This window comes from Dendrobates tinctorius, unplaced genomic scaffold (assembly GCF_039654945.1).
Source record: "Dendrobates tinctorius isolate UK_male_01 unplaced genomic scaffold, ASM3965494v1 ptg000231l, whole genome shotgun sequence".
Taxonomy (NCBI): domain Eukaryota; kingdom Metazoa; phylum Chordata; class Amphibia; order Anura; family Dendrobatidae; genus Dendrobates; species Dendrobates tinctorius.
Genome location: NW_027361898.1, coordinates 8,809,708 through 8,837,254, shown reverse-complemented (window position 1 = coordinate 8,837,254; position 27,547 = coordinate 8,809,708). Strand labels below are relative to the sequence as shown.

Here is a 27,547-nt window from a genome sequence, read left to right as displayed (position 1 = left end):
TGGCATGCACAGCTGAAATAAGGCAGTGGGAGTGATTTCAGAAGGCGTTGGTGTAGTGGTTATGGTGAGGTTACACTGTGTGGTGGCAGCTGCACAGTGTACGACGCTCTACCATACAGCTCCTTCCAAAGTTTACAGGCCAACCGCCTGTAAATGGCTGAGCAAGTGGGGTTCTGTTGGTTGGATTTCAACCTATCTGATACGAATTACTTATCCTAAAGGTAGGTTATCAATATTAAATGCCTAGATAACCCTGAATAACTGTTCAAACCAACAACAGGCGCTCGTTGCATCATGGCGAGGCCGAACATTTAACTACACCTATCCACCTCCTTGTTTTCCTATCAATCTGTACCCTTCTCTGACTTAGTGATGCCAGAGCTGTCAATCAAAGAAGATGGTGGGGGTGGGACTGATGGGAAGGTGCACTTAAATGCAGGGCTGTGGAGTCGGAGTCGTGGAGTCGGAGTCGGTGCTCATTTTGGTGGAGTCGGTATAAAATGGACCGACTCGACTCCTAAAATATATAATAAATTGGGTACAGTAATTCAATGCAGGATGTGCTGAATATTTTTTCATAGGAGTTTGGGAAAGTTATGAAATGTCCTATAAATGGCTGTTATATTCCTGATCTAAGGCTACATTCACACACAGCGTTTTTCCTGTGTTTTTTGAGGATACGTTTTTCAGCTGCAAAAGCTGATCATCTTTTTAAAAAACTGCATCACCTGAAAGGTTTTTGAGCTCATAGATAATGTTTTCAATAGCAAAAGCAGATTAGAAATCTGCTCTATCTATCCATTTATCCATATCTGTACCAAAAAGAATGAAAACCGGGTAGTACACCAATATATATTCTGTTCTATCTAAATATCTTGATTATTGGATCATAAAAATGATTAAATGTCTGAGGTTCACATTGTACTACAATAAATGTTTCACTTAAATATAAGCAATATGTGTGGGAGTTGGAGTCGGTGTAAGGGAAATTGAGGAGTCGGAGTCGCAGGTTTGGCTTACCGACTCCACAGCCCTGCTTAAATGAAAGGTGTTTTTTTAACCTCCAATAAATCTAGACTTGTTTTTTTTCCAAGCTAATGCGTATGGTTTGTTTGGCTGCCGGGAATATAAATGTGATGAGGGCTCGAGTGAGTTTAGGGATGTTGAAGATACGTTTGTTGAATAAAGCCTCCCAAGGGTTTTTTATTAGATTTATATCTGTTATTGAGGAGATCAGGTGGTATATTCTAATCCAAAACCTACGTACAATCGGGCGTAGCCATATATGGAACATATCTCGTGGAATTACACCCTGTAAAGCAATTTGGAGAGTAGTTAGCAACTGCCTTAGCCACTCTGGCTGGGGTCAGGTACCACCTGGTCAATGCGTTATAATTTTCCAGCATTAGGTATTTAATATTCCTCCAGTGGAGGAGGACCAAATTTGAGACCATTCTGAATCGGTTAGAGTGGAATCAATATCAGACTCCCTGCGACAAGTGTAGTTTAAACAGTGCCTATGTGAGGGGGAGTTGATATGAGTAGAGAAGTGATATAGTGCCTGGTGTGTGTGGATTTTGACGGCATCTTTGTTGATATTTTATTAGTTGTTTTTTTTTAAGTAATGAGGTGACAGTTTTTAAATTACAAATAACGAAACACCTCTCCGGGTGGGAAATGATATTTTTCTCTCAGGACAGAGAATGGAATAATCCCATCAACGTTAAAGAAATGGTGGACTCTGGTTATCCCTGCAGCAACCCATAAACGGAAGTTCCTAATGGACTCCATACCTGGGCGGAACTGAAGATTACCCCAAAGGGGGGCGAGGGGCAAGAATGGCGAGATTAGCTGCGAGGAATATTTCTGCGAGTCCCAAATCTTAACAGAGTACGTTATAATATGGTTTGAGATTTGCCTAAGCTGAGTTGGGAGGATCCGTAACAATGCATAGAGGGTACCCGGGTGACATTCAGGGGCCTCTAGAGAATGCCACAGGGGAGGTTCAGAATAGTCATGGTATAGGGTTAATTGACCTAATTGGGCTGCTTGGGTAATATTTAGAAAGGTTGGGAACCCCCCAAACCTCCCCTTAAACAATGACGATAGAGGGTAGCTCTATTAAACCTCCACCCCTCCAGACAAAAGTATTGATTGATCATTGAGCTATTTTGAGGTAGTATGAAGGGACAGGGATTGGCAAAACTTGAAATAAATATAGCAATTTGGGGAGAATGGTCATCTTCAGTGCACACACACGGCCAAGCCAGGAGAGATGTAACTTCTCCCATGACTTGAGTAGCAAGCGAAGTTTGTGGCGCATTTGTTGATAAGTGGCTGCAAAAAGGGAGTCTGGGTTGGCTGTCAATTTCACTCCTAGGTAATCCAGGTGGTTGGTAGCCCATTGAAACGGAAAGTCATGTTGGAGCTGTGAAACAATAGTTGAATGATTTTGATTGATTAACCTGTAAACCAGAGAGAAGTTCAAAATTACTAATGGCTTGAAGTAGGGCTGGCAAAGATGTCTGTGGCGTTGATAAGAGAAGTAGCATGTCGTCTGCAAACATAGTTTGTGGGAAACTGACACTATTTCTACACCCTGTATATTAGCATTGAGTCGGAGATGAATAGCTAATGGTTCGATTGCCAGAAGTAATAGTAGGGACCACCCTTGTGAAGTACCTCTTCCAATGGGGAAGAGCACAGAGGAGAAGCCGTTATAGCGTACGTAAGCCGATGGGGAGCTGTAAAGAGCATGGATCCATGTAAGAGCTGCAGCAAATGGGAGACCCGCCGTATATTCGCTGAGGCTTGTCTACAAGGAACAAAGCCCACTTGATCTCTATGTATTAAAGTTCCCAGGCCCGAGTTCAAGCGCTGAGATAGGATTTTAGCCAGTATCTTAAGGTCTATGTTAATAAGGGATATTGGTCTATAGTTAGACCAGAGTAAGTGATCGGAGTTTAGTTTCGGTATCATAGATATTGCAGCCATTAAGAGACTCCCCCTGGTTTATTACCATCCCTTAAAGTGTTGCATTTTTGTCGCAAAAACGCATAAAATAAGCAGCCCATTGAATTTAATGGCATTCCGCACATGCTGTGCTAATGCTGCGTATTTTTCCGCTGCAAAATCGCATTGCGGAAAAATACGCAGCATGCTCATTCTTTGTGCGGAATCGCGGGAATTCCACACACATAGGAATGCGTTGTTCCGCTTACTTTCCGCATGTGGCTATGCCCACCATGCGCAAAGTAAGCGGAAAATGTGCGGATGGCACTCAGGGTCTGGAGGAGACTGTCCTCCAGGCTTTGGGTACTGTTCTCACCTTCCGGCGTCCCGCGCAGCGTCCCCAAGCCTCAGCGATGCTCCTGTCATCTTCCGGTCCCAGTGATGCCTTGCGACAATGACCCGATGACGTAGTGGTCCGCAAAGTGTGCACATAGCCTTATAGTAAAGGGCTGTAAATCCATCAGGACTTGGTTTTTTATAAGTTTCAGCTGTTGAATAGCTATTTCTTTTTTACTAGGAGTGATGGCTTGATTTAGGAGCTCAATCATGTTAGAACTAAGGGCTGGAAGAGGAATAGAATCTAAAAAGGTATCGAATGCTTCTGAATTTATAGTGGTAGTGTCGTTGTATAGCTGCCTAAGCTTTTGTTGAAACAAATGAGTAATCTGTTGTGGATTGCATGTAATGCCCAAAGCTGTATGCAACCGTATGGGGAGACGAGGTAGGGGTAGGCATTTTAAACGGCGAGCTAGGTTAGAATTGTTCTTATTATGAAGGGCGTAGTCGCGTTGTCTTGACCAGCGTATGGCACGGTCAGTGTTCTCAGAAAGACATGGGTCAAGTTCTGTACGAGCATGGGAAAGGTCTTGTAAGTAGCAGGAGAGGGTGAGTTCTTCCGGGACTCTAAAACTAACACCTTGCTCTCTAAATCGGCTATCCTTGCACGTCTATCTTTTTTTCTTGCGAGAGGCCTCTTGAATACAGAGGCCTCTTAGCACTGCTTTATGAGCTTCCCATAGGGAAATTGGTAAGGAAGCTGATTAATCATAATCATCGAGGTGATGTTTCAGTCTTTGAGCGATTTCAGGGTAAGAGAGCAATTAATCACTTAGAGGAATCCAGTTGAATGAACGGGGTCGTGGGTGAAACGTGAAGCATGTAAATTGGATTAGGGTGTGATCCGACCAGGGAGTAGATTGAATAGAAATATTTGACGCACTTTGAATAAAGGGTGGATGAACAAAAATGTGGTCAATTCTGGTTTACACTAAATGGCGTGGGGAGAAATAAGTATAGTTTTTATCTGAGGGGTGTAGGTCTCTCCATAGGTCCACCCAATGGTGTTGGGAGAAGAGATTGTTGAGGGCAGCTGAGTTCGCAGAAGAATATGGTCTAAGGGGTAAGGTTTATACTTGTGGAGAGTGACATGCCAGCTCTGGCTTGTTAAGGTAAGGAGGCTTATTCGCCGTGCAATGCTCCTCTGGGAAAATAATATGCAAATTGCCTCTTCAGAGAAAAAGAGGACTTGTAGGAGAGCTACTACCAACAGGTGGCGTTATAGAGTTCTCAAGTCCTCTTTTTCTCTGAAGAGGCAATTTTCATATTGAAGAATATGATGTCTTAGGGATTGAGGGCCTGTAGACTTATCAAGGTTAGCTTTAAGTATACAATTGGAGTCACAACATAATTGGGTAGTCCCTTGGGCATGTTCGGAGACTAGGTCCAGTAAACAAGATAAAAAACAGCTTGATGAATGTTAGGAGCGAAATAGGATACAATGGTCACCAGCTCGTCTGAAATGGAACCTGTCACCATTAAGTAACGGCCCTCCTTGTTTACGACCGATTATTTAAAGACAAAGGGAACGGGACTTCTTGAAACAGATAGCGACGCCTTTGGTTTTGTTTGGGGTGTTTGCTAAATAGAAGAGCGGGTAAGAGGCGGACAAAAATCTTGGATAGGAGCTAGTTGAGAAGTGTGTCTCTTGGAGACATACCACGTCTTATTGTTGAGATTTGTAGTAGCGTAAGGCCTTAGTACGTTTGTGCGGAGAATTAAGGCCCCGCACGTTGTGTGACATGATTGTTAGTGGCATGATGAAAAAATGTTAGACATGCCTCTGATAGCTCCTAATGGTGGTTTGCAATTGAAAGTAGGAGTATTATTTTGGAATGGACCGTATTGGTAGAGTTCACTCGGGCGAGTTACCAGAATGGGAAGTTGGATCGACAGAACAATCCATACAATTTGGATAGGATAAGGGGAACCTATAGGGGAAAAAACGGATAACCTTAACAATGGCTGAGCAGCAGTGTGTAAAAACACTGTAGGGTTATGTGTATTTATCAGGGACAACGCAATATAATGTACAATAACTAAAATTGGGTATAGAAGGGAGGTTAGGGTGAGCTGGGTGTATGTATTAACAGACAGGCTGTCTATAGGAGTATTTAAACGAATACCAGAATCTTGTATAAATATTTGTATAATATGTGTAAAGGGGTACGGGTTAACCAAAGAGTAGATCAAATCAAGATCTAGCGTCCCAGGAAGAGGGATTAAGCATCGCAACTCTAGTAGAAGGGTAACCGTATTGGGTATGTTGGTACTTAAAGTAAAAAGTAACATAATATACTAATGGTCCAACCACAGTACAATAGAATTTAGAACAAGTCTCAGGAATACAAATGCAAGGAGTAAATACTGACTGCATTTATATTAAACATAGTCACTTATCCTTCCTGGAGATCGAGTTGAGGAGCGGTTACCAATCCAGATCTCAGGAAGAAGCTGAAGCACTCGAATACTTCTGGAGAAACGAATATCGGAATTATACGCTCTGGAAAAAAAAAATAAACTGAGAAACCTTATGTAAAATCTCTATCAGAGAAGTCTTTGAGATATGCCTATAACTCAGGCGTGTATGCACATTCAAAGTTCCCAAGCATAAAAAAAATGACAGGCTAGCAGTTAAACAATGGGCGATGAAGACACCGTATAAAGGCCCCGTTACACGTATGAATGTCCCAGATATCCCACCAACGATCCGACGTAGATGGGATCGCTGGGACATAGCTGATCGCTGGTGAGCTGTCACATACAGACCCACCAGAGATCAGGACCAGCGAGCAAGCTGGTATCCAAGGTAAACAGCGGGTATCTAAGAGCCGCGCGGCTCTTAGATACCCGCTGTTTACCTTGGAAACCAGCGTCGCTGATCGTTGGTCTCTCGCTGCCACACGCAGCGATGCGTGCTGGCCAGCGGGAGACCAACGATCAAAAAATGGCCCAGGACGTTTGAGCGCGATCATGATACCCATCAGGGGGGCCGGTCGCTGATCCATGGCACACGCAGCGATGTCGCTGGCGAGATCGCTGTGGCGTCACAAAATCAGTGATCTCGCTGGCGATCTCGCTGTGTGTGACGGGGCCTTAACGTAGCCTAATAACTGTCTTGAGCTCAAAATAGAACCAGAGTTTGTATATTTTCTCAAAGGGAGTAGTTAGATCCTGCGGTCTGGAGCGGCTATCCTTGGGTTGATGCACTGAAGACGAGGCTGGAGGGGGCGAAGGAGGATCCATGAGCTGTAATTTAGTGAGGCAGCGGCTAGCACGTTCAGGGGAGAGAGGACTGTATGGACCACTTCAAGAGGAGTAAACATCAGTTTAAAGGGAAATCCCCAACAACACTTGATGTTCTTGGAGCAAAGAATTTCTAGGTACGGTTTCATTGCCCATCTTTTGGCGATAGTAGTAGGGGACAAATCAGGAAAAAGTTCATAGGAATGGCCTTGTAATTCCAAAGGTGCGGACTTTCTTGCCACCTGTAGGAGTTGTTCTTTTGTTTTATAGAAATGCAGCTAAAGGATTATGTCTCTCGGTGGGCCATCTGGCTTACAATTGCTTAAAGCTCTGTGGATACGGTCCATTTCTAGATGCCTAATAGAGAAAACGGTTAGGAGTACTTGAAACACAGCTGTCGCCGTAGATTGGAGATTTGTGATTGTTTCAGGCAGCCCACTGATTCAAATGTTACTTCTATGGGCACGGGTTTCAAAATCTTCTAGTTTGTTGTTAAGGGTGTAGATCTCATCATGGAGCATCTCTATTTTTCGTGTGTGGCAAGAGTTGTGAGGGTTGAGTCCATCTTATTTTCCAGGTCGGAAGTACGGGAGCCCAGCTCTCTGATCTCTTTAGTTAGATCTTCAGATAGCTTGTCCGACATTTTGGACAATTAATTCTGAATGTAAAATAGACTGGAACTGTGAGAGTAAAGCTGATTGGTCCGGAGTTGGGGTATTTGGGATCCTGGTTGTAGAAGCTGGAATTATCTCTGAATCCGGTATAGAGGAATTAGAGGATTCCGATGGGGAATGTGGTCCGGGAGACATGATGGCGTCCAGATCCGTTAGTGCGAGGAACCTATTGTTAGAATACTTTGAGTTGGTTTTGCGTAGTTTAGGCATGAGGGTGGCTATATGCTGTAGAGAATCCCAGTATTTTAAGTCCAGCTTTAGAGAAAATGAAGTCAAAGGGGAAGCATATTTTGTGGTGTTCTTAACAGAATATGGGGTGTATGGATTAAGTCATGATGGAAGACTCGGGGTATAATATAGAATGAATCCAGGCAGGTTGATTTATTAGAGTTCAATGCAGAATTGATGTTACATTAGCTAGAGGCATTGTAATGTAAAATATAGCAGTTGAAGGTGCTGATCAATTACTCAACCGCCAGTAGGTGGCAGCAAAGTACCGAGTCATCAGCTTTGTAAACAGAGCTCCAGCTAATTATCAGAAGCAGCCTGTCACTGTGTGTCACAGCTTCACCGCAGCCCCACAAAGTCCCTCCACGATGGCACCAGGGGGGACACAGAACACGTGGCACATCTAAGCAGGGGGACAGTCCAGCAGTGCCACCTCCGAAACTGAGAGAAGCCAGCCGGGCCAGAGGGATCCCCACAGTCTGCGCAGAGGACCCAGAAGGAGACACCGGGTGGGTGAGGCAGTTGTAAATGGTGAAAGAAGGGATTGGGAGGTGGGCGCGTGGGGGGAGAACACCTGACCCACATGGAGCTGGAGGCCACAGGCAGAAACAGCCCGGACGCTTCAGGTGCCGGGCAGGGGAGCAAGGCAAGCTCAGTGTGGAGGGAGAAGCCGAGGGACAGCACAGGACGGCTGCAGTATCCGCCGGACTCACCGCTTGTTCACCAGAGGTCCTTTCCAAGCTCTGCTGCCATCCGGAGCTGGGAGGGGGGAGATGGCGCCCGGCCAAGTTCTATCTGCCAGGGTCTTCAGGCCCCAGTATTCTGGCTACCGCCAAAAGCAGCGTACCGCCAGGAGACTCGTCACTGTGTCCCCCGAGGACTCCAGACAATCCTTGGCGGGGGGGGGGGGTTTAAGGCCAGCAAATATGATGATAATCTGCCAAACTTCAGCAGGTCAGACAGAGCTCGCATGAAGTGGGTCTTCACCTCTAGGAAAAGCGTTTATTAATACAAACTATTCAAAGATATTCAGTAGTATTGCTGTAATGTGTACTTGCTGTGTGTCTGATGGGCGCCAAAAGTTTGTAACTTTATATTATTCAATTTCTATTTAAGGATTACCTTTTAGAGAGGTTCTTGCCATCATATTTGGACTCGCATTCCTTATTTACCTTATCAGCCATTGTACCAACTACAGAAGGAGGTAAGATTGTCACTATTTCTCACCGTGCTGTAATATGTGTGAAATTGTCAGTAATTCGTCTCGCGCCCCAGAGCTGACTAGTCATGGCTCTGGTGGACTTGTGCCGTTAAGCAGGGAAGTTATCAGTCAAAGGAAACCTTCCCGGGCAAAATCAGCCGGTGGCCGCCGTATCTGGTGGCTCAGAATAAAGTACACCCTATGTCACTTATGATTTTACATGTCTCGACATAATAAATGACCAAAAAGCAGAAGCAGTGTGTGAAAAACTAAGTACACTCTGTGAATGAGTTGCTAGTAGAACCAGCCTTTGCAGCAATAACCTGCAGTAATGTATTTCTGTATTACTTTACCAGTCTCTTGCATCATTCTGGAAGAAATTTTGTCCGCTCTTCTCAACATTTGGCATTTTGTTACTACAGTGATCTCTTAGGATCCAGCCACAACATTACTTTGGGCTGGACTGTGATTCTGCCATAGAAGCACCACGATCCTTTTCTTTTTTTAGTCCCTGTGATGTAGATTTGCTGTTTGAGCCAGTTTCAGCCAAGCTCAGTGTCGTACCACCAATGGCGATAAGCCACGCCACTGCTATAGAGCCAGGGTGGCCTGGTGTCAAAGCCCGCATCGGGCTTACACCTTCTCCGGTCAGCGCTTGCACGCACAAAATGATGGGAGTGGAGGCGTCTGCTAACGCTCCCTTCTTCGAGCAATGATGATGGAGGAGGAGGGAGTGTCAAGTGGACGCCTCAACCCCCATCATTCTGTCTCGGCATATGACATTTCAGAGCAGCTGGCTCAATGATGTCATTTCAGCGCGCCCGCTGCTCTGAGATGTGCAGTGCTTCACACCACACACATGGAGGACCATGAGGAATGCATTATATTGTATGGAGGACCATGAGGAATGCATTATATTGTATGGAGGGTCATGCTGAATGCATTATACTTTAAGGGGGACCATGACAAATGCACTATACTTTAAGGGGGACCATGGCGAGTGTGAAGGTTTGTATGCGGTCCATCATACGGTGTGGAGACCATTATACTATTTGGAGGGCCAGCGTGGGCCATTATTCTGTACTCATACTGTATTGAGGGCTATGTGGGGGTTACAGTTGGGGATAATACTGTGTTGGGGTCACCATACTTTGCCTTGGGAGTTGAGGTGGAGTACATTATGTTGTGCATGTGGAGGAATTCACCATGGGGTTATCATGCTGTTTGGGGGGCACTTTTGTTGGCATCATACTTTATGGAGGCAATGAAAGAGGAATTTAGGACTTCAGCAGGAGAAAAACTACTATGTAAAGGATGGAAAATTGTAAGATATATTCATCTGTAACCCCAACAATTGTTTATTTTTAGGGTGTGGGGCCCCAGTTAAAACTATTGCTATGGGGCCCCATGATTTCTATGTACCCCCCCCCCCCAAGCACTATCTTTTGGATAGATGGCCTTACATTTGTCCCTAGAACTTTTTGTTATGCTGAGGTGTTCATGCTCGAGTCAATGACCTTTCCAGCAATGTGTTGGTCAGTCTGTATATAGTGCTTGTGCTGATAACGCCGGGTTTGATTTTTGTCAAATATGATGCGGGACATTATTGCCAAACATGTCCACTTTGGTCTCGTTTGTTGTAAGTACACTGTTCTAGATCTCTTATGGTTTGTTCGGATGGAATTTGTGCTGCAATGTTCTTTTCAGAGGCTTTTTCCTGTACTGACAACCTTTCCAAACAAGCCATACCCCTACAGTCTTTCTAATTGTACTACCATGAACCTAACCATTAACATGCCAAGTGGGGTCTTTAGCGTCTGAGCTTGGAGTGAATTTGCTGGGACGTCCATTCCTTGGAAGATTGTCAGCTGTCCTGATTGTTTTACACTTGTGAATAATGTTTCTAAACATTATTCAAACATGTAGAACAATGAACTCCATATTGATTGGAGATGGATTTATAACCTTTGATGACTGGGGAGTAACATTTGCTTCTCTAATATCATTGCTGATGTCATGCCTCATTGGCATTGTGTAACCATCTGAATTCTCCAAACCAGCAAATGTCCATAACTTCTGCTTCTAGAGGTGCTCACACCTACTGATGAACAATTAAGAGCATTTAATCAGTATCTCCTGGCTTGTGCTTAGCCCCCTTAGGGTATGTGCACATGCTGCGGATTCCACTGCGTTTCCGCAGCGGTTTTGGCCGCTGCGGACCCGCAGCAGTTTTAGCTGCGGTGTACAGTACCATTCAAATGAATGGTAAAAAAAAAAACGCTGTGTAGACGTTGCGGAAAAATCCGCGCGGATTTGCTGCGGTTTTGAAACCGCAGAAAGAAGTGACATGTCATTTCTTTCTGCGGAATCCGCAGCGGGTTCCTATCTCCACCATTGTGGAGATGGTGAATCCGCAGGACAAAACCGCAGATAATCCGCAGGTCTTTTGACCTGCGGTTTATCTGCGGTTTTTGCAAAATCCGTGCGGATTAATCCGCAGTGTCTGCACACACCCTAATTGTTTTGGAAGCGGTAAGGGTGTAATTGGATTGCAAACTACCTCTACAAAGCCTAGTTTCTGACAAGTAATGACTCATATTTAGTCATGTGTTCATCTGCGGTTGGTTTTACCTAATTTTTAGACCTGTCCATACTACAATCCCTGTAACACCACTTTATTGTGTAAGAGCAGAGATGTATAAAGCAGTGCAGCAGGATTGTGCCACCTGCATTTATTAAAACCAGAAGCCCTGATGCCGGTGTGAACATGGCTTGATGTGGAACAGGTGATGGATGTGTAGCCGTTGCAAGAGCCCAAATAATGCCCATAATGACTGGCACTGTCCAACCTGATAGATATTACCTGCAGAGTTACATTGTAGCAAATTAGTGAAATAAAGGTTTGTTCTGCTCATCTAATTGTCATTGAGGAGTGTCCATAATTGTGCAAACATTCATTTGTTTTGTTTGTTTTTTTTCTCCCGAATCTTTGGTGATATAGCATGTTTCCCTGTTCTGAAGCATGGATCTACGAAGCTCATCATAATCCTCCATGGCGATGGTATACGCAGCCTTCATCATCTGCAAGGAACCAAGTTATTGATTGTTAATTTTGACACTGTGGATATTTATAGACTTTCTCAAAGTGAAAAGCTAAATCTGGCAAATCCCTGTGCCAGTTTACTACTGACTTTTTTAGTTTTTTTCCTCCTCCTCTAGTAAGACCGATAACTTTTTATCCTTCCGCTCCGTAACTGTATGAAGGTTTGTTTTTTGCCAGCCGAGTTGTGAAGTTGAATGGCTCCATTCGTTGTACAAGATCAACTCCAATCTTTTAGGTTTTTTTTTTTTTGTTTTTTTTTTATTTTGGAGGGGGGAGTTGTAAAAAGAAAAAAAAAAAAAAAAAGCCATGCAAACCTGATCCGTGGTCTCAATGCTGCATGGTAACAATACTCTGCACGGACTGCCCTCCCCCACGGTGCTGCTAAGGTGCAGACCCTTAACTCTGTGCTGTAATTATGTATATACAGTAATCTATTTTATTATTTCTAAACACTGTTTTTCTGTGGTTCCTTTGTATTTCCGTTCATACTGCACCCACACACAAATGATACACCATTTGAAAGGTAAACTTGCCCCCTACAGCAAGGAAATAGCCAAACAAACCACATATCCACAATTTGATCACAAAATACAGTTTAAACATTCATTTTCATAAACCTGCAGTAAGGAAAAATGACCTGCAGGTGGCACCACAGTACCCCAAAGTACACTACCACAAAGCTGCTTACAGACATAACAAACAAATCCAAACATTTGCCTTGGGGGTTTTCTAGCTTGCCAAGGCTATTTTGCCAAATTGGAGGATTGCATACTTCACTGCAGGTGAGGCATATATGCAGACACATTTGTAAACATGCACTTCCTATTGAATTGCACACTTGCTCCGTTCATACTCCACCCACACAAACAAATGATACACCATTGGAAAGGTCGCATTACCTGCAGGTGGCAGCACACTACCAGAAAGCTGTTTACAAACATCACAGACAAATCCAAACATTTGCCTTGGGGTCTTTCCAGCTTTCTCAAGTGCTTGCCCAGCCTATTTCAGGCACATTGGAGGATTGCACACTTCACTGCAGGTGAGTCACATATGCAAACACATTTGTATACATGCACTGCTTTTTCAGTGATTACTTCCACCCACACACACAAATGATAAACCATTTGAAAGATAAACTTGCTCCCTTCAACAAGAAAACAGCCAAACAAACCGTGCACAGTCACGATTTTATCAATAAATACAGTTTAAATATTAATTTTCATAACCCTGCAGAAAGACACAATGACCTGTAGGTGGCATCTCAACCGGAAGACATTTTTTGGCCTCTACTTATCAAACCAATTTATTGTATTACCAATCCACATATATAAATACCTGTGTTTTCATCAGCTCATGAAATACATTTACATTTGACTAGTTTGCTTTTTTCTCAAATTTCCTGCGCCCCTGACAACCAATGTGCGAAAATTTTACACGGGTCAAGCTAGTTGTATAGAAATGTGATAATGTTTATTTTAATAATTTAAGATATTTCTATAATCTGCAAATTTTGTAACTTAACTTATTTTCATAAAGAAAACCATTCTGAAAACTCTTCTGACTCCGGTGTCTTTACATTTAGCATTTATCTGCGCTTTGCTCTGAAATCTCATGGAAAGGTGCGATTTGATCAGGTAATTTGGTGGCGCTACGGTGGGCTAAAACAATGGGTGAGTCTCCAGATCAATACCATTACAGCCATGCCAAACGTCTATAGGGTTTTAAAAGATTTTAGTTTTTGTTTATCTTTTTTTTTTTTTTTTTTTTTTTCCATAAGGGAGGTGTGGTAACAGGAAAAATAACAAATGGCAATTTTGGAGTTTTCGGTTTTTATTAATATGGTTTAACTTTATGGGTAAAAGAATTTTATATTGTAGCTAGATGTGTATTTCCTGAAGGAAGTACAGATAGTGCTTTGAAATGGTGCCTGGGCTGCCCCTTTAAGAGAGACTTGCCTGCTGCCCCTGCAAGACTTTCAACTCAGGATCCGTTTTAACTGTGGGTGCCTCTCAGGGGCCACTTTGGCTTGTGGGGACCCTCAGGGTCTGATTTGGTGGGTGGGGCCCTTCAGGCTCCGATTCGGTAGCCTGGGCTCCTCAGGGCTTGAATTGGTGGACGGGATCCCTCAGGGTCTTATTTTGTGGCCGGGGCCCCTCAGGGTCTGATTTTGTGGGTGGGGCCCCTTGGGGGTCTGATTTTGTGGGCGGAGCTCCTCTGGGTCCAATTTGGTGGGCGGGGCAACTCTGGGTCCGATTTGGAGGCCGGGGTCGATCAGCCTCCGATTTGGAGGCCGGGGTGGGTGGCTCAGCCTCCGATTTGGCGCACCGGCCCTTTAAGAGCCAGTTTGGTGCCCTGGGCTTCTAAATCCACTTTGGCGCACATTCTCTCTCAAGGGCATGCGTCATGTGATGAAGCTAGATTTGCATTTGTGCTTTGGGTTTCGCTTTAAGAGCTGATATCTGGCAGAAACTGTGTCCTGGTGGGGTCATGTAAAGTTCGTAGGCATTGGCATAGTAACTGGGTCTGCCTGCGCATATCAGTGAGCTTAACTGCCATTTGAATCGCCTCACGACTGCCCAATGTATTCCTATGGCAAAATTGTCCCATTGAAATGCATTGAGACAATGCATTCCAATGACGGGGGAAAAAAATTCAAACGTAAATTGCGCAAAAACTAAAAATCCGATCGACACGAAAAATACTTGGCACACCACTCGTGGACACTGGCTTCGAAACGACTCCTCAACGGAGTCTGTGCGTGTAGCGGTTTGAGCCGCATAAGCTTTTATGAAGAGGTAAGTTCCGGACTGGACCAAGGGAATGCAGTGGACGTGGTGTACATGGACTTTTCAAAAGCTATTGATACGGTGCCACACAAAAGGTTGATACATAAAATGAGAACAGTGGGGATAGGGGAAAATGTGTAGGTGGGTTAAGAGCTGGCTCAGGGATAGGAAACAAAGGGTGGTTATTAATGGAGCACACTCGGACTGGGTCACGGTTAGCAGTGGGGTACCACAGGGGTCAGTTTTGGGCCCGCTTCTTTTTAACATTAATTACCTTTTAGGGGGCATAGAGAGTAGAATTTCAATATTTGCAGATGACACTAAACTCTGCAGGGTAATCAATACAGAGGAGGACAATTTTATATTACAGGAGGATTTATGTAAACTAGAAGCTTGGGCTGATAAATGGCAAATGAGCTTTAATGGGGATAAATGTAAGGTCATGCACTTGGGTAGAACGAATAAGATGTATAATTATGTTCTTAATTGTAAAACACTAAGCAAAACTGTCACTGAAAAGGACCTGGGTGTATGGGTGGTCGACAAACTCACATTTAGTGGCCAGTGTCAGACAGCTGCTGCAAAGGCAAATAAAATAATGGGATGCATTAAAAGAGGCATAGATGCTCATGAGGAGAACATAATTTTACCTCTCTATAAGTCACTAGTGCGACCACGCTTAGAATACTGTATACAGTTCTGGTCTCCGGTGTATAAGAAAGACATAGCTGAACTGGAGCGGGTGCAGAGAAGAGCGACCAAGGTTATTAGGGAACTGGGGGGTCTGCAATACCAAGACAGGTTATTACACTTGGGGTTATTTAGTTTGGAGAATCGAAGGCTTAGGGGTGATCTTATTACAATGTATTAATATATGCGGGGACAGTACAAAGACCTTTCTAATGATCTTTTTACTCTTAGACCTGTGACGGGGACAAGGGGGCATCCTCTGCGTCTGGAGGAAAGAAGGTTTAAGCATACTCAGACGCGGATTCTTTACTGTAAGAGCAGTGAGACTATGGAACTCTGCCATACGATGTTGTAATGAGTGATTCCCTACTAAAATTTAAGAAGGGACTGGATCTTGAAACATAATATTAGAGGGTATATACACTAGTTTCCTTACTATTGCGTTGATCCAGGGAGCTAGTCTGATTGCCGTATGTGGAGTCGGGAAGGAATTTTTTTCCCCAATGTAAAGCTTACTGTTTGCCACATGGGTTTTTTTGCCTTCCTCTGGATCAACATGTTAGGGCAGGTTAGGACAGGATATGGGTTGAACTAGATGGACTTAAAGTCTCCCTTCAACCTTAATAACTATGTTACTATGTTAATTGCAGAAATCAACTGAATAATAAGACTAGATGTGTATTTCCTGAAGGAAGTACAGATAGTCCTTTGAAATGGTGCCTGGGCTGCCCCTTTAAGAGAGAATTGCCTGCTGCCCCTGCAAGACTTTCACCTCAGGATCCGTTTTAACTGTGGGTGCCTCTCAGGGGTCACTTTGGCCTGTGGGGCCCCTCAGGGTCCGATTTGGTGGGCGAGGCCCCTCTGGGTCCGATTTGGAGGCCAGGGTCGATCAGCCTCCGATTTGGAGCCTGGGGTCACTCAGCTTTCGATTTGGCGCATCGGCCCTTTAAGAGCCAGTTTGGCTCACTGGGCTTCTAAATCCACTTTGGCACAAATTCTCTCTCGGGCATGCGTCATGTGATGAAGCTAGATTTGCATTTGTGCTTTGGGTTTCGCTTTAAGAGCTGATATCTGGCAGAAACTCCGTCCTGGTGGGTTAATGTAAAGGCGTTGGCATAGTAACTGGGTGTGCCTGCGCATATAAATGAGCTTAACTGCCACCTCACGACTGCCCCATGTTTTCCCTATGGCAAAAATTTTCCCATTGAAATGCATTGAGACAATGCATTCCAATGACGGGAAAATGTTTTTTCAAACGCAAATTGCGCTAAAACTACAAATCCGAACGACACGAAAAATACTTAGCACACCACTCGTGGACGCTGGCTTCGAAACGACACCTCAACGGAGTCTGTGCGTGTAGCGGTTCGGGCCGCATTAATTGCGGAAATCAACTGAATAATAAGTTAGCAGCGTTTGGATTACATATACGAGAGTGCTTTTTCAAGCACTATAATAAGTTAGCAGCGTTCGAATTACAAGATAGTGCTTTGAAAAAAAGCACTATGATAAGAAGAATAAGTTAGCAGAGTTCGGATTACAATATAGTGGCTTTTTCAAGCACTATAATAAGTTATCAGCGTTTGGATTACATGATAGTGCTTATTTCAAAGCACTATAACTAGCTGAAGAGCCTGGCGTTGTCCGGGCACAGTAACTGTGGTTAGTTGTAACAAATTATAATGATTATCCGCCATCCCATAGTCCCATGCCATATACCCATTATACATATTCGCCGTCCCATGCCCATATACCCATCATACATATCCTCCATCCCATAGTCCTATGCCCATATACCCATCATGTGTGTAGAGAATATATATATATATATATATATCAAATAAAATAAAGAATCGAGGGCGCTAAGCACAATTAAAGGTACACAGCTGCAAGTTGCAAGACAAAACCACCTACAGTAATTTGTCCAATAAAGTCAATGAATAGTGTTTAGGACTTGCGCTGTAGATGTACCCAGGAGTTAAAATAGAAGAAATACTGTCTGCTAAAAAACAATGAATGATAAAAGGCTTATTGATAATAAAATAATTACCTTAGTGTGAATTCTAAAGCTGAGTAGATGAGTAGTAGCCTTTAAAGGAAGGTCCTATAGGGAAAGCTGGATGATCCTCTTTTCAGAGCTCCGTTGACAGATAAAGTCCGATTGAAAAATTATGTCCAGATGGTAATGTGCTGCAGGATGTAGGAGATAGGACACTGTCCCGGCTGGTGAGAGACGCCCGTAATGAAAGGTGCCAGCGGCCACTTGTGTACAATGCAAGCGCCGCGTCCAGAATCAAGCCGGCAAGGTGCAGAGACGCTGCAGGACCCTGCGTGACGTCACGGCCACGTGATACAATCACATGGCTGGCTAAGGAGCGCACAGGGGGCCAAAAAAGCTGTCCTACGAGTTCTAACACTTTTTATATATATATATATTAGAACATTTATGGACATTATACCAAATATGCTTATTTTTTTAATGGGTGTGGTTCAAATTTTTATACTTATTTTTCTTTTTTTACGCTTGTTTTTAGTTTTCCTACTGGACTTGAAAATGCGATTGTTTATTTTTCCATATGCTGTAATACCAATCTCCTAAGAAGCCCAACCTAAGGCCGGGGTCACACTTGCGAGTGCAATGCGAGAAACTCGCCCGAGTCTCTCGCCTCAATACCCGGCACTTGGGACCGGATTGTGCGGCTGCATGTCTTTCTATGCAGCTGAACGCTTCAGTCCGTGCCGCTGGCGGCAGTGCCGGCTATTGAGGAGAGAGACTCGCGTGAGTTTCTCACATCACACTCGCAAGTGTGACCACGGCCTAAGGATGGCCTTCACAGGAGTACAAAGATGGCATCGACTAAATGCAGGACCTCGTGTGTACACATCTTCAGTGTATGTTTGTATGTGTGTGTTTAGGGTCCGGTGGCAGGCTGGGGCAGAGGGTAGCGTACTGTGGTATTTAGGTGGTGTGGCTGGTAGGCGGCGGAGGTGTGCTGTACTCGCAGGAATGGGGGGTGACCCGCTTCTTGACGTCGACAGGCACGAGACAGAGGCAGGAATTGTATTCAACAGGTTTGCTTTTATTGGTCGCCCTCACGACGACCAGAACAAAACACGACAGATGTTTCACTGTTATCCTCCAGCAGACAGGCCCGGGAACCTTCACTTGTACACTTTCTCCGTCAGGCGTACTTCGTGGCTCTATCCGCCGTGGCTGCCCTAAGCCAATCCACCTCGGCGTTTCACCTTACAAAGTCCACCAATAATCCAGGTCCTCACAGGCCGCCTCTGCCTGTAACCAATGTCCTATAGGGTCACCCCCCCGTGACCGTTTCCACTGTCCAAAGTCTCTGAGGGGTCTCCTTTGTGTGACAGACTCTCCTAACCTGTGAGCTCCCCTGGCTGACTGAAGCTTCTGGAAGCTTACCTCAGTATTTATTCAGACAGACCAGGTAGCCCCACCTTCTGTCACCTGACAGTCACCTCTGCCCAATTCGAGTCACCTTGACCTCTGGCAGTTATGTAACATTCAAATGACAGTTACATAATCACTGCCATCGGCGCTCTCCAGTGACCTCTGATGGGCAGACTGCCACATGACACCTGCTGTCAAACTCTGTCTCCTATCACAGACAGAACCGTACCGAGCTCAACCTCCCCACATGTGTACATACACACGACTTCCGTGCGCACACACACATCTTCCATGCGCGACTGAATTGATGCAAAAAAAATGGGGGGTGGGAGTCCTGCGTGTTTGGTGACTCAGACTCTATTTAGAGACCAGTTGATCCAAGGCTGGCATAATGTTCCTTTCAAACAGGTGCTGCAAGAAAAAGCATATCGAGAAACAAATTTGCCAATGCATAAGATCCAAAAAGCGGCAATGGCCAAACAGGAACAAGAACAATTTGAGGCGTCCTACACTGTTAGCAAGTTAATTCCAAGTCATCCAAAGAGAGAGATTGAGACCAAGTAGAGGGGCTTGTCCGTGATCTAAGAGGCCATCACCATATAGAAAGAGCGCTTGCGGCCCATGGGGCCAAAAGAACCTGCTTCAACCTGTCGTAGTGGCATCCTATGAATGAGGGAAAGTGCGGTCATTGTGGGCAACTGCCGGTGCTTCATACATACAGACCACAAGCTTGTGGCATGACAGCGGCTGCTGCCTTACTAGTGATGCCCGCAGGATTGGGCGTACATGGGGGGGGGAAATCTTTTTGCAGCCATGATGATAGTTGTAAGAAGGTGACAGGCCAATCCCTTATACAAGCTGCGGGATAACTAAAGGTAAAAAATAAGGGACATGAGCAATCGTTACAGGGAATGCGTTGGTGGTTTAACGTGAATCGTCGCCACTGCTCATTAACTAAAATGACAAGGACATTTTTTGTGCATTACAACAGAAAAGGGTTAAAGGGAAAAAACCTCAAAGTTATGTCTGAGAGTTGTAGTACCTCAACATGTGAAGAGTCTTGTTTTCTGCCGCTTCAGGATCATACATTTAGTTGCTGGGAGGCAAGACCCCTGTGAATGTCAATGGGATTGGAAGGGGGTGGGGGGTGATTATCTAAAATTAATGTCCAGCACCGAATCCAAATGGATTTTTAATGTGTACACTCTGGTTCCCAATGGGTTAAATCATGATATAGAATTGTTTGCTTTTCAATAGGCAACTTCCTTTGGGGAACATGGAATTTTGTGTACACATTTTACATCTTTTCATTTTTAATAAAAGTTAGAACAAATACATATATTTTTATTTTCTTTATAAATTTTTATTATCCATATTTAAATATCTTCAATACCATATTATAATTTTTTGCTTTTCTTTGTAATATATAGCAATTGTTTTTTTGTTATGCTCTATGAACCATACAAAGCAGTAATCAATTAGTCTTTGTGTCTATATATGTGTATGCCTAGTAAAAAGACTATGAAAAGGAGGATGAATGAACTCATGGAGATCAACATCCGACACTGCGGAGACACCATCACGTGTTTCTCAACGCAGTGATTCTAGAGCACTGCTCCCATCCCTTATGGGAAATATGTAAAACATGCAAAACAGAAGCCGCGGAGACACCATCACGTGTTTCTCAACGCAAGCAATGACCAGCCAGGTCTTTGCCCGGGAAGGAACAACCACGGGAAGGGCAGTCTCCAATGAAGGAAACCACCTATGCCAAAACATGGTATCCATCCACATACAGCTGTTTCGGGGTATTGCCCCTCATCAGTGTGGAGTAGGAAACTGGCTGGTAGGAGCAATGCCTAGTAAAAAGACTATGAAAAGGAGGATGAATGAACTCATGGAGATCAACATCCGACACTGCGGAGACACCATCACGTGTTTCTCAACGCAGTGATTCTAGAGCACTGCCCCCATCCCTTATGGGAAATATGTAAAACATGCAAAATGAGTTCATTGGTGAACATGCGGCGCCTCCGGGTTTTGCCGGATACGGCAAACATGCGCCGTCCGGCATCTGCAAAAAACGTTGGTTGCAATGTTTTTTTTGCAGCGCCGGACCGGCTTTTTCAACTGCGCATGCCCGGGCACTATGAGTTTTAACCCCACAAGTGCCCGGCCCGCAACTCTCTCTCTTCCCCTCCCCTTCTCTCTCTCTCTCTCCATACCTTTCTTTGGCTGGCTCTGTAGTCCCCCACTGTCTCTCTGGCTGTTCTCTCGTCCCCCGCTGTCTCTCTGGCTGTTCTCTCGTCCCCCGCTGTCTCTCTGGCTGTTCTCTCGTCCCCCGCTGTCTCTCTGGCTGTTCTCTCGTCCCCCGCTGTCTCTCTGGCTGTTCTCTCGTCCCCCGCTGTCTCTCTGGCTGTTCTCTCGTCCCCCGCTGTCTCTCTGGCTGTTCTCTCATCCCCCGCTGTCTCTCTGGCTGTTCTCTCATCCCCCGCTGTCTCTCTGGCTGTTCTCTCGTCCCCCGCTGTCTCTCTGGCTGTTCTCTCGTCCCCCGCTGTCTCTCTGGCTGTTCTCTCGTCCCCCGCTGTCTCTCTGGCTGTTCTCTCGTCCCCCGCTGTCTCTCTGGCTGTTCTCTCGTCCCCCGCTGTCTCTCTGGCTGTTCTCTCGTCCCCCGCTGTCTCTCTGGCTGCTCTCTCGTCCCCCGCTGTCTCTCTGGCTGCTCTCTCGTCCCCCGCTGTCTCTCTGGCTGCTCTCTCGTCCCCCGCTGTCTCTCTGGCTGCTCTCTCGTCCCCCGCTGTCTCTCTGGCTGCTCTCTCGTCCCCCGCTGTCTCTCTGGCTGCTTTCTCGTCCCCCGCTGTCTCTCTGGCTGCTTTCTCGTCCCCCGCTGTCTCTCTGGCTGCTTTCTCGTCCCCCGCTGTCTCTCTGGCTGCTTTCTCGTCCCCCGCTGTCTCTCTGGCTGCTTTCTCGTCCCCCGCTGTCTCTCTGGCTGCTTTCTCGTCCCCCACTGTCTCTCTGGCTGCTCTCTCGCCTCCCGATCTCTCTCCGGCTGGCTCTCTCGACCCCCGGTGCTGCGGCTCCTTTAAAGCCGCATCAGGGGCCGCATGTACATCCAGTGTCATCGCTGCAGGCCGGATCCGGCGGCCCGGCTATTCGACGCAGGCCGCCGGACCCCTGACACCGGATGTGTGAAAGAGGCCTAAGTGTTCCAACACTACAGAGATTTGCAGAACTGCCCAAACACAGTTTACAATGGGCAGCCTGGTTCGCTGTGCCGAATCGACACACGCCTAAGTCCCGTTTAACATACCTTGTCTCTCACGGTCAGTGCTGTCATCGGGGGTGGCTGTGGCAGCATTGTCGGCTGTGTCAGTGTGTTCTCAGTGAGGACAGTGATGTCGGCTGGGACCGTAGTCGTGACCTGTACTCTCGTGGCAGCTGCGCCCAGCCCTTCCCCTACATGAAACAATACTATGCTCCTTGGCATACCTGCATCTCCAGATCCATCTTCACCCGGGCACTTCTCAGGCCATAATGGTCCCTCTTCTAGGTGACGCCCATCAATGGAAACCCAGTCTGAGACAACTTTAACACTTTACCTAGGATTTCGCACGTTACATCCACAGTTGGTACATCATAACATTTGCTTGCTTCCTGATCTATCCTTTCCTTGTTGTCACTTCTGTTGCAGTACACGCCCGGACTGGACCAGATTATACTAGACTGCTTCCCAGTTCCTTGCAGGTCTGACCTCACTACAATGACATTTTCTTCAGCCTGTTTCGCCCCAGACATGAATTCATCAATCACTACATTTGGTGACCCCCGGTGAAGCATTCAGCCCGTCTGTACCGATCTTCTTGAAGTGCCAACTCCTTTCATCTCTGTAGTCCAGCCATCTTCTGCCCTAAAAGCATTGGCCCAGGCAGTAAGATGCCACATCTTCCTTCTGTTCTGACCCAGTGCTAAGACCTGCAGTGGCCGTGTGTAGTGTGGGGAATAATGACGTTATAAGCTCTCCGGGCCTATAGCCCATGTGGACTTTTGGGCACCCTGGCCCCGTCTGACTAAACCGCTCTTCATCACTAACCTTCACTCTCGGCAGCCTCTCCTACACTTAACCCTCTATGAACCTACTATCAGGCCCCACTAGTATACCCCCACCTAGTGGCCCGCAACATAACTAAAGCTACCCAGTCTATGGTGGAAACTATATGCTAAGAGTGCCCTCCTCTAATGTCCCAATAAAGGATGCACTAACTTTCCTGAATACATACACAAATAAAACATAATATACATGCAATATCATACAAGAACATGAGGCAATATAGAGTTATCCATACAATAGTAACATATTCAAGTGGCAATACCATAAGTAATGAGCGGTAATCTATAATTATACATGTAGCAGTACAGCAGGGCATAATAAAAACATCTGTAAACATTAAGGCTATGTGCCCACGTTAGCGTTTTTAAACGCTTAGGAAACTGATCTTCCCAGAAAACGCACGTTTTATTTCCGCGCATTTCTTGCGCGTTTTTTCCGCACGTTTTCTGGGAACATTTAGCCGCTAAGCATTTTCTAAGCGTTTAAAAACGCATGCATTGGCACAAGATGCCAAAAATTCATTACATTTAATTGGATGCTTTTAAGCGTTTCTGCAGCGTCTGATCCGGCACAAATGCTGCGGAAATGCTTAAAAAAACGCAACGTGGGCACACAGCCTTAGAACTGAAAGACACCTAGAGGGAAGGGAGGCATAAGAGACAACATACACTGCTTAAAAAAATAAAGAGAACACTTAAACAACAGAATATAACTCCAAGTGAATCAAACTTCTGTGAAATCAAACTGTCCACTTAGGAAGCAACACTGATTGACAATTTCACATGCTGTTGTGCAAAAGGAATAGACAACAGAGGGAAATGATGGGCAATTGGCAAGACACCCTCAATAAAGGAGTGGTTCTGCATGTGGGGGACCACAGACCACATCTCGGTACCAATGCTTTCTGGCTGATGTTTTGGTCTCTTGAATGTTGGTTGTGTTTTCACACTCATGGTAGCATGAGAAGGACTCTACAACCCACACAAGTGGCTCAGGTAGTGCAGCTCATCCAGGATGGCACATCAATGCGAGCTGTGGCAAGGTTTGCTGTGTCTGTCAGCATAGTGTTCAGAGGCTGGAGGCGCTACCAGGAGATTTGGAAGGCAACAACCAAGCAGCAGGACTGCTACCTCTGCCTTTGTGCAAGGAGGAGCACTGCCAGAGACCTGCAAAATGACCTCCAGAAGGCCACAAATGTGCATGTATCTGCACAAACGCTTAGAAACTGATTCCATGTGGATGGTCTGAGGGCCCGACGTCCACAGGTGTGGGTCGTGCTCACAGCCCAACACCGTGCAGGACGCTTGGCATTTGCCACAGAACACCAGGATTGGCAAATTCGCCACTGGCGCCCTGTGCTCTTCACAGATGAAAGCAGGTTCACACTGAGCACATGTGACAGAGTCTGGAGATGCCGTAGAGAGCGATCTGCCTGCAACAACCTTCAGCTTGACCGGTTTGACAGTGGGTCAGTAATGGTGTGGGGTGGCATTTCTTTGGAGGGCTGCACAGCCCTCCATGTGCTCGCCAGAGGTAGCCGGACTGCCATTAGGTACCGAGATGAGATCCTCGGACCCCTTGTGAGACCATATGCTGGTGCGGTGGACCCTGGGTTCCTCTTAATGCAGAACAATGCCAGACCTCATGTGGCTGGAGTGTGTCAGCTGTTCCTGCAAGATGAAGGCATTGAAGCTATGGACTGGCCTGCCCATTGCCCAGACCTGAGTCCGATTGAGCACATCTGGGATATCATTTCTCCATCCACCAATGTCACGTTGCACCACAGTCTGTCCAGGAGATGGCGGATGCTTTAGTCCAGGTCTTGGAGGAGATCCCTCAGGAGACCATCCACCGCCTCATCCGGAGCATGCCCAGGCGTTGTACAGTAGGGAGGTCATACAGGAACATGGAGGCCACACACAATACTGAGCATCTTTTCTTTGTCATGAGGCATTTCCACTGAAGTTGGATCAGCCTGTAATTTGATTTTCCACTTTGATTTTGAGTATCATTCCAAATCCAGACTTCCATGGGATATTGATTTTGATTTACATTGATAATTGTTATGTTTTATTGTTCTGAACACATCCACTATGCAATAAATAAAAATTTGCAACTGGAATATTTCATTTAGAGATATCTAGGATGTGGTATTTTAGTGTTTCCTTTATTTTTTTGGGCACTGTATATTACCCCCTTACATTCTTCCTTTCCTTAAACTTGGTCATCCCCGACCAAGGCATAATACAAAAACTATCAATAATAATAAAAACTGCAAGAAAACCGTAAGAGACCCGCAAGTCATTTGGCTTAACGTAAGCTGTGTCCAGTACGCACCGCAGTTCATGGTGCACAAATAACACTCCAGGCTCCAGTAGGCAGTCCTAGGAGAGATGCTCCCCCTTTCCTTGAGGGGAGTACAGACTTTCCAGAGGCCTCTAATTGAAGAGACAGTCTACTATTTCCAGCAGAATGAGTGCAACAAAAAGTCCATAGGCTCCAGGTATAACGCCTAGCTCGCAGTCCTCTAGGCCATAAATATCTACCGCATACAACGCTTACCTTCAGCGTTCAGCCATGTGGCTCTTCACGCTGGAGAGCATGACAGGGCTTCCTTGCCCTATGGGGACGCAGAACGGTCCCACAGTGAACATGGTGCAACGTGCACAACTTCACAACTTTTCTTTCTAAACTTTTCGGCATATTAGACATCGTTCAACTGCACGCACCATGTACCACTTTGTCAGTCGGCATCTCTGCAGCCGCAGAGGATGTGGAGGGTGCCACCGCAGCACTGTCAGGTCTCCGGGTACCGGCTGGTCTCTCTGTTTTCCATGCCCTGGTATGGGCTGAAGGCGACTCCGCCACCTCAGACTTCAGGATTCGACCGGGTGGAACTGCAACCGAGGTAACATCAAGAATGGAAGACCTAGACGGGAGGGGTTGTTCTTCCACCTGAACAGCATCAGGGATGTCCACTGGTACTCCGATTTTTACCCCAGACGTGGTCCCCCATGCCCGTCGCCTGAGTGGTGCATCCTGAGAGCCATCTTCAGGAGCAGACTGAGGAATGGTCCAGACCCTGCGGAGTCGGAGCTGAGGCACCCAGGGCACTCTCACCGTTCTTCTGTAATACATTTTACAGACTCCGGTCTCACGACCACATTCTTCTTCCACACCTTCAACCCTTGGCTCTGGGGACTGAGGAGCCACAGATTCTGCTGGGACGAGCTCAGCTTCCCACTGGCCGACACGTTCCCGCTTCTCCATCTCATTAACCTGCTGCCAGTTCCGATAGACAGGGTTATACACGGCATGTTTCTTCGGTGCCATCCCACTTCGAGGGGGGTCCACCTCCAGATGCTTTTTTCCTCCTTCGCTGATCAGTTGTAAGGGGCGAGGTTTCTTTCTCTTCATCCGCACCCACTAGGGGCAGACCAGGGCATACTGAGAGGCATTTTTTGGCGCCAAGAGATGACGGCAATGCCCACGAAAGACGCGGTTCTCGTTCGCTTCTCCACCATCTCCCGTCAATCTCACTGCCGCCATCTTGGTCACAGTAGAAATGTTATATTTTCTTTTCCAATTGGTCAAATGCAATTCAGTAGTCAAGTCCGGTGTTGTCACAAAATCGGTAGTAGGCAAATTCAGTGTTTCATTTGCAATTTCTTCTTCAGATACAGCAACTACTTGCTCTTTCTCCCGGTCATCTTCTAGGGGCACAGCAGTCGCACACACATCTTCATCATCATTTCTTTCTGCGAGTTCTCCGCACTGCAAGGTAGTCGCATCCTGCCAACTATGCCAAATGTAAGGGGAGGGCCATGACCGTAGTCGTCACCTGTACTCTGGTGGCAGCTTTGCCCAGCCCTTCCCCTACATGAAACAATACTATGCTCCTTGGCATACCTCCAGATCCATCTTCACCCGGGCACTTCCCAGGCCATAACGGTCCCTCTTCTAGGTGACTCCAATCAATGGAGACACAGTCTGAGACAACTTTAACACTGTCTTTACTTAGGATTTCGCACATTACATCCAAACTTTGTACATCATAACATTTGCTTGCTTCCTGATCTTTCCTTGTTACTTCTGTGCACTACATGCCCGGACCATACTAGACAGCTTCCCAGTTCCTTCCAGGTCTGCCCTCACTACAATGACATTTCCTTCAGCCTGTTTTGCCCCAGACATGAATTCATCAATCACTATGTTGGTGACCCCCGGTGAAGTATCCGGCTCGTCTATAACGATCTCGTTGAAGTGTCAACTCCTTTCATCTCCTTAGTCTAGCCAACTTCTGCCCTAAAAGCATTGGCCTAGGCAGTAAGACACCACATCTTCCTTTTCCTGTTTTGACCCTCTGCTAAGACCTGCAGTGGCCATGTATAAGGTGGGCACTAACGACTTAATGTTACGTGACTGCCAAGCTGTCCAGGTCTATAGCTCATGTGGACTCTTGGGCACCCTGGCCCCGTCTGACTAAACCACTCTTCATCACTAAACTTAACTCTTAGCAGCCCCTCCTACACTTAACCCTCTATGAACCTACTATCAGGCCCCACTAGTATACCCCCACCTAGTAGCCCGCAACATAACTGCAGCTACCCAGTCTATAGGGGAAACTATATATTAAGAGTGCCCTCCTCTAATGTCCCAATAAAGGATGCACTAACTTTCCCTGACTGTACATACACAAATGACACATATACATGCAATATTATCATACAAGAACATGAGGCAATATA

The 27,547-nt window shown here is 45.9% G+C and overlaps 1 protein-coding gene across 2 annotated transcripts in view; it reads left to right on the top strand.

The window, feature by feature from the left end:
- Positions 1 to 13,355, top strand: part of LOC141059894 (uncharacterized) — a 70,790-nt gene extending 57,435 nt beyond the window's left edge. For both annotated transcript variants that reach the window (XR_012222621.1, XM_073556088.1), the window contains exons 4-5: positions 8,613 to 8,700; positions 11,699 to 13,355. Coding sequence is in view for 1 of the 2 variants with exons in the window: in XM_073556088.1 (XP_073412189.1) it covers positions 8,613 to 8,700; positions 11,699 to 11,807 (197 nt within the window). In the remaining variant the exon portion in view is untranslated. The remainder of the gene's footprint in view (positions 1 to 8,612; positions 8,701 to 11,698) is intronic.
- Positions 13,356 to 27,547: the final 14,192 nt, after the last annotated feature.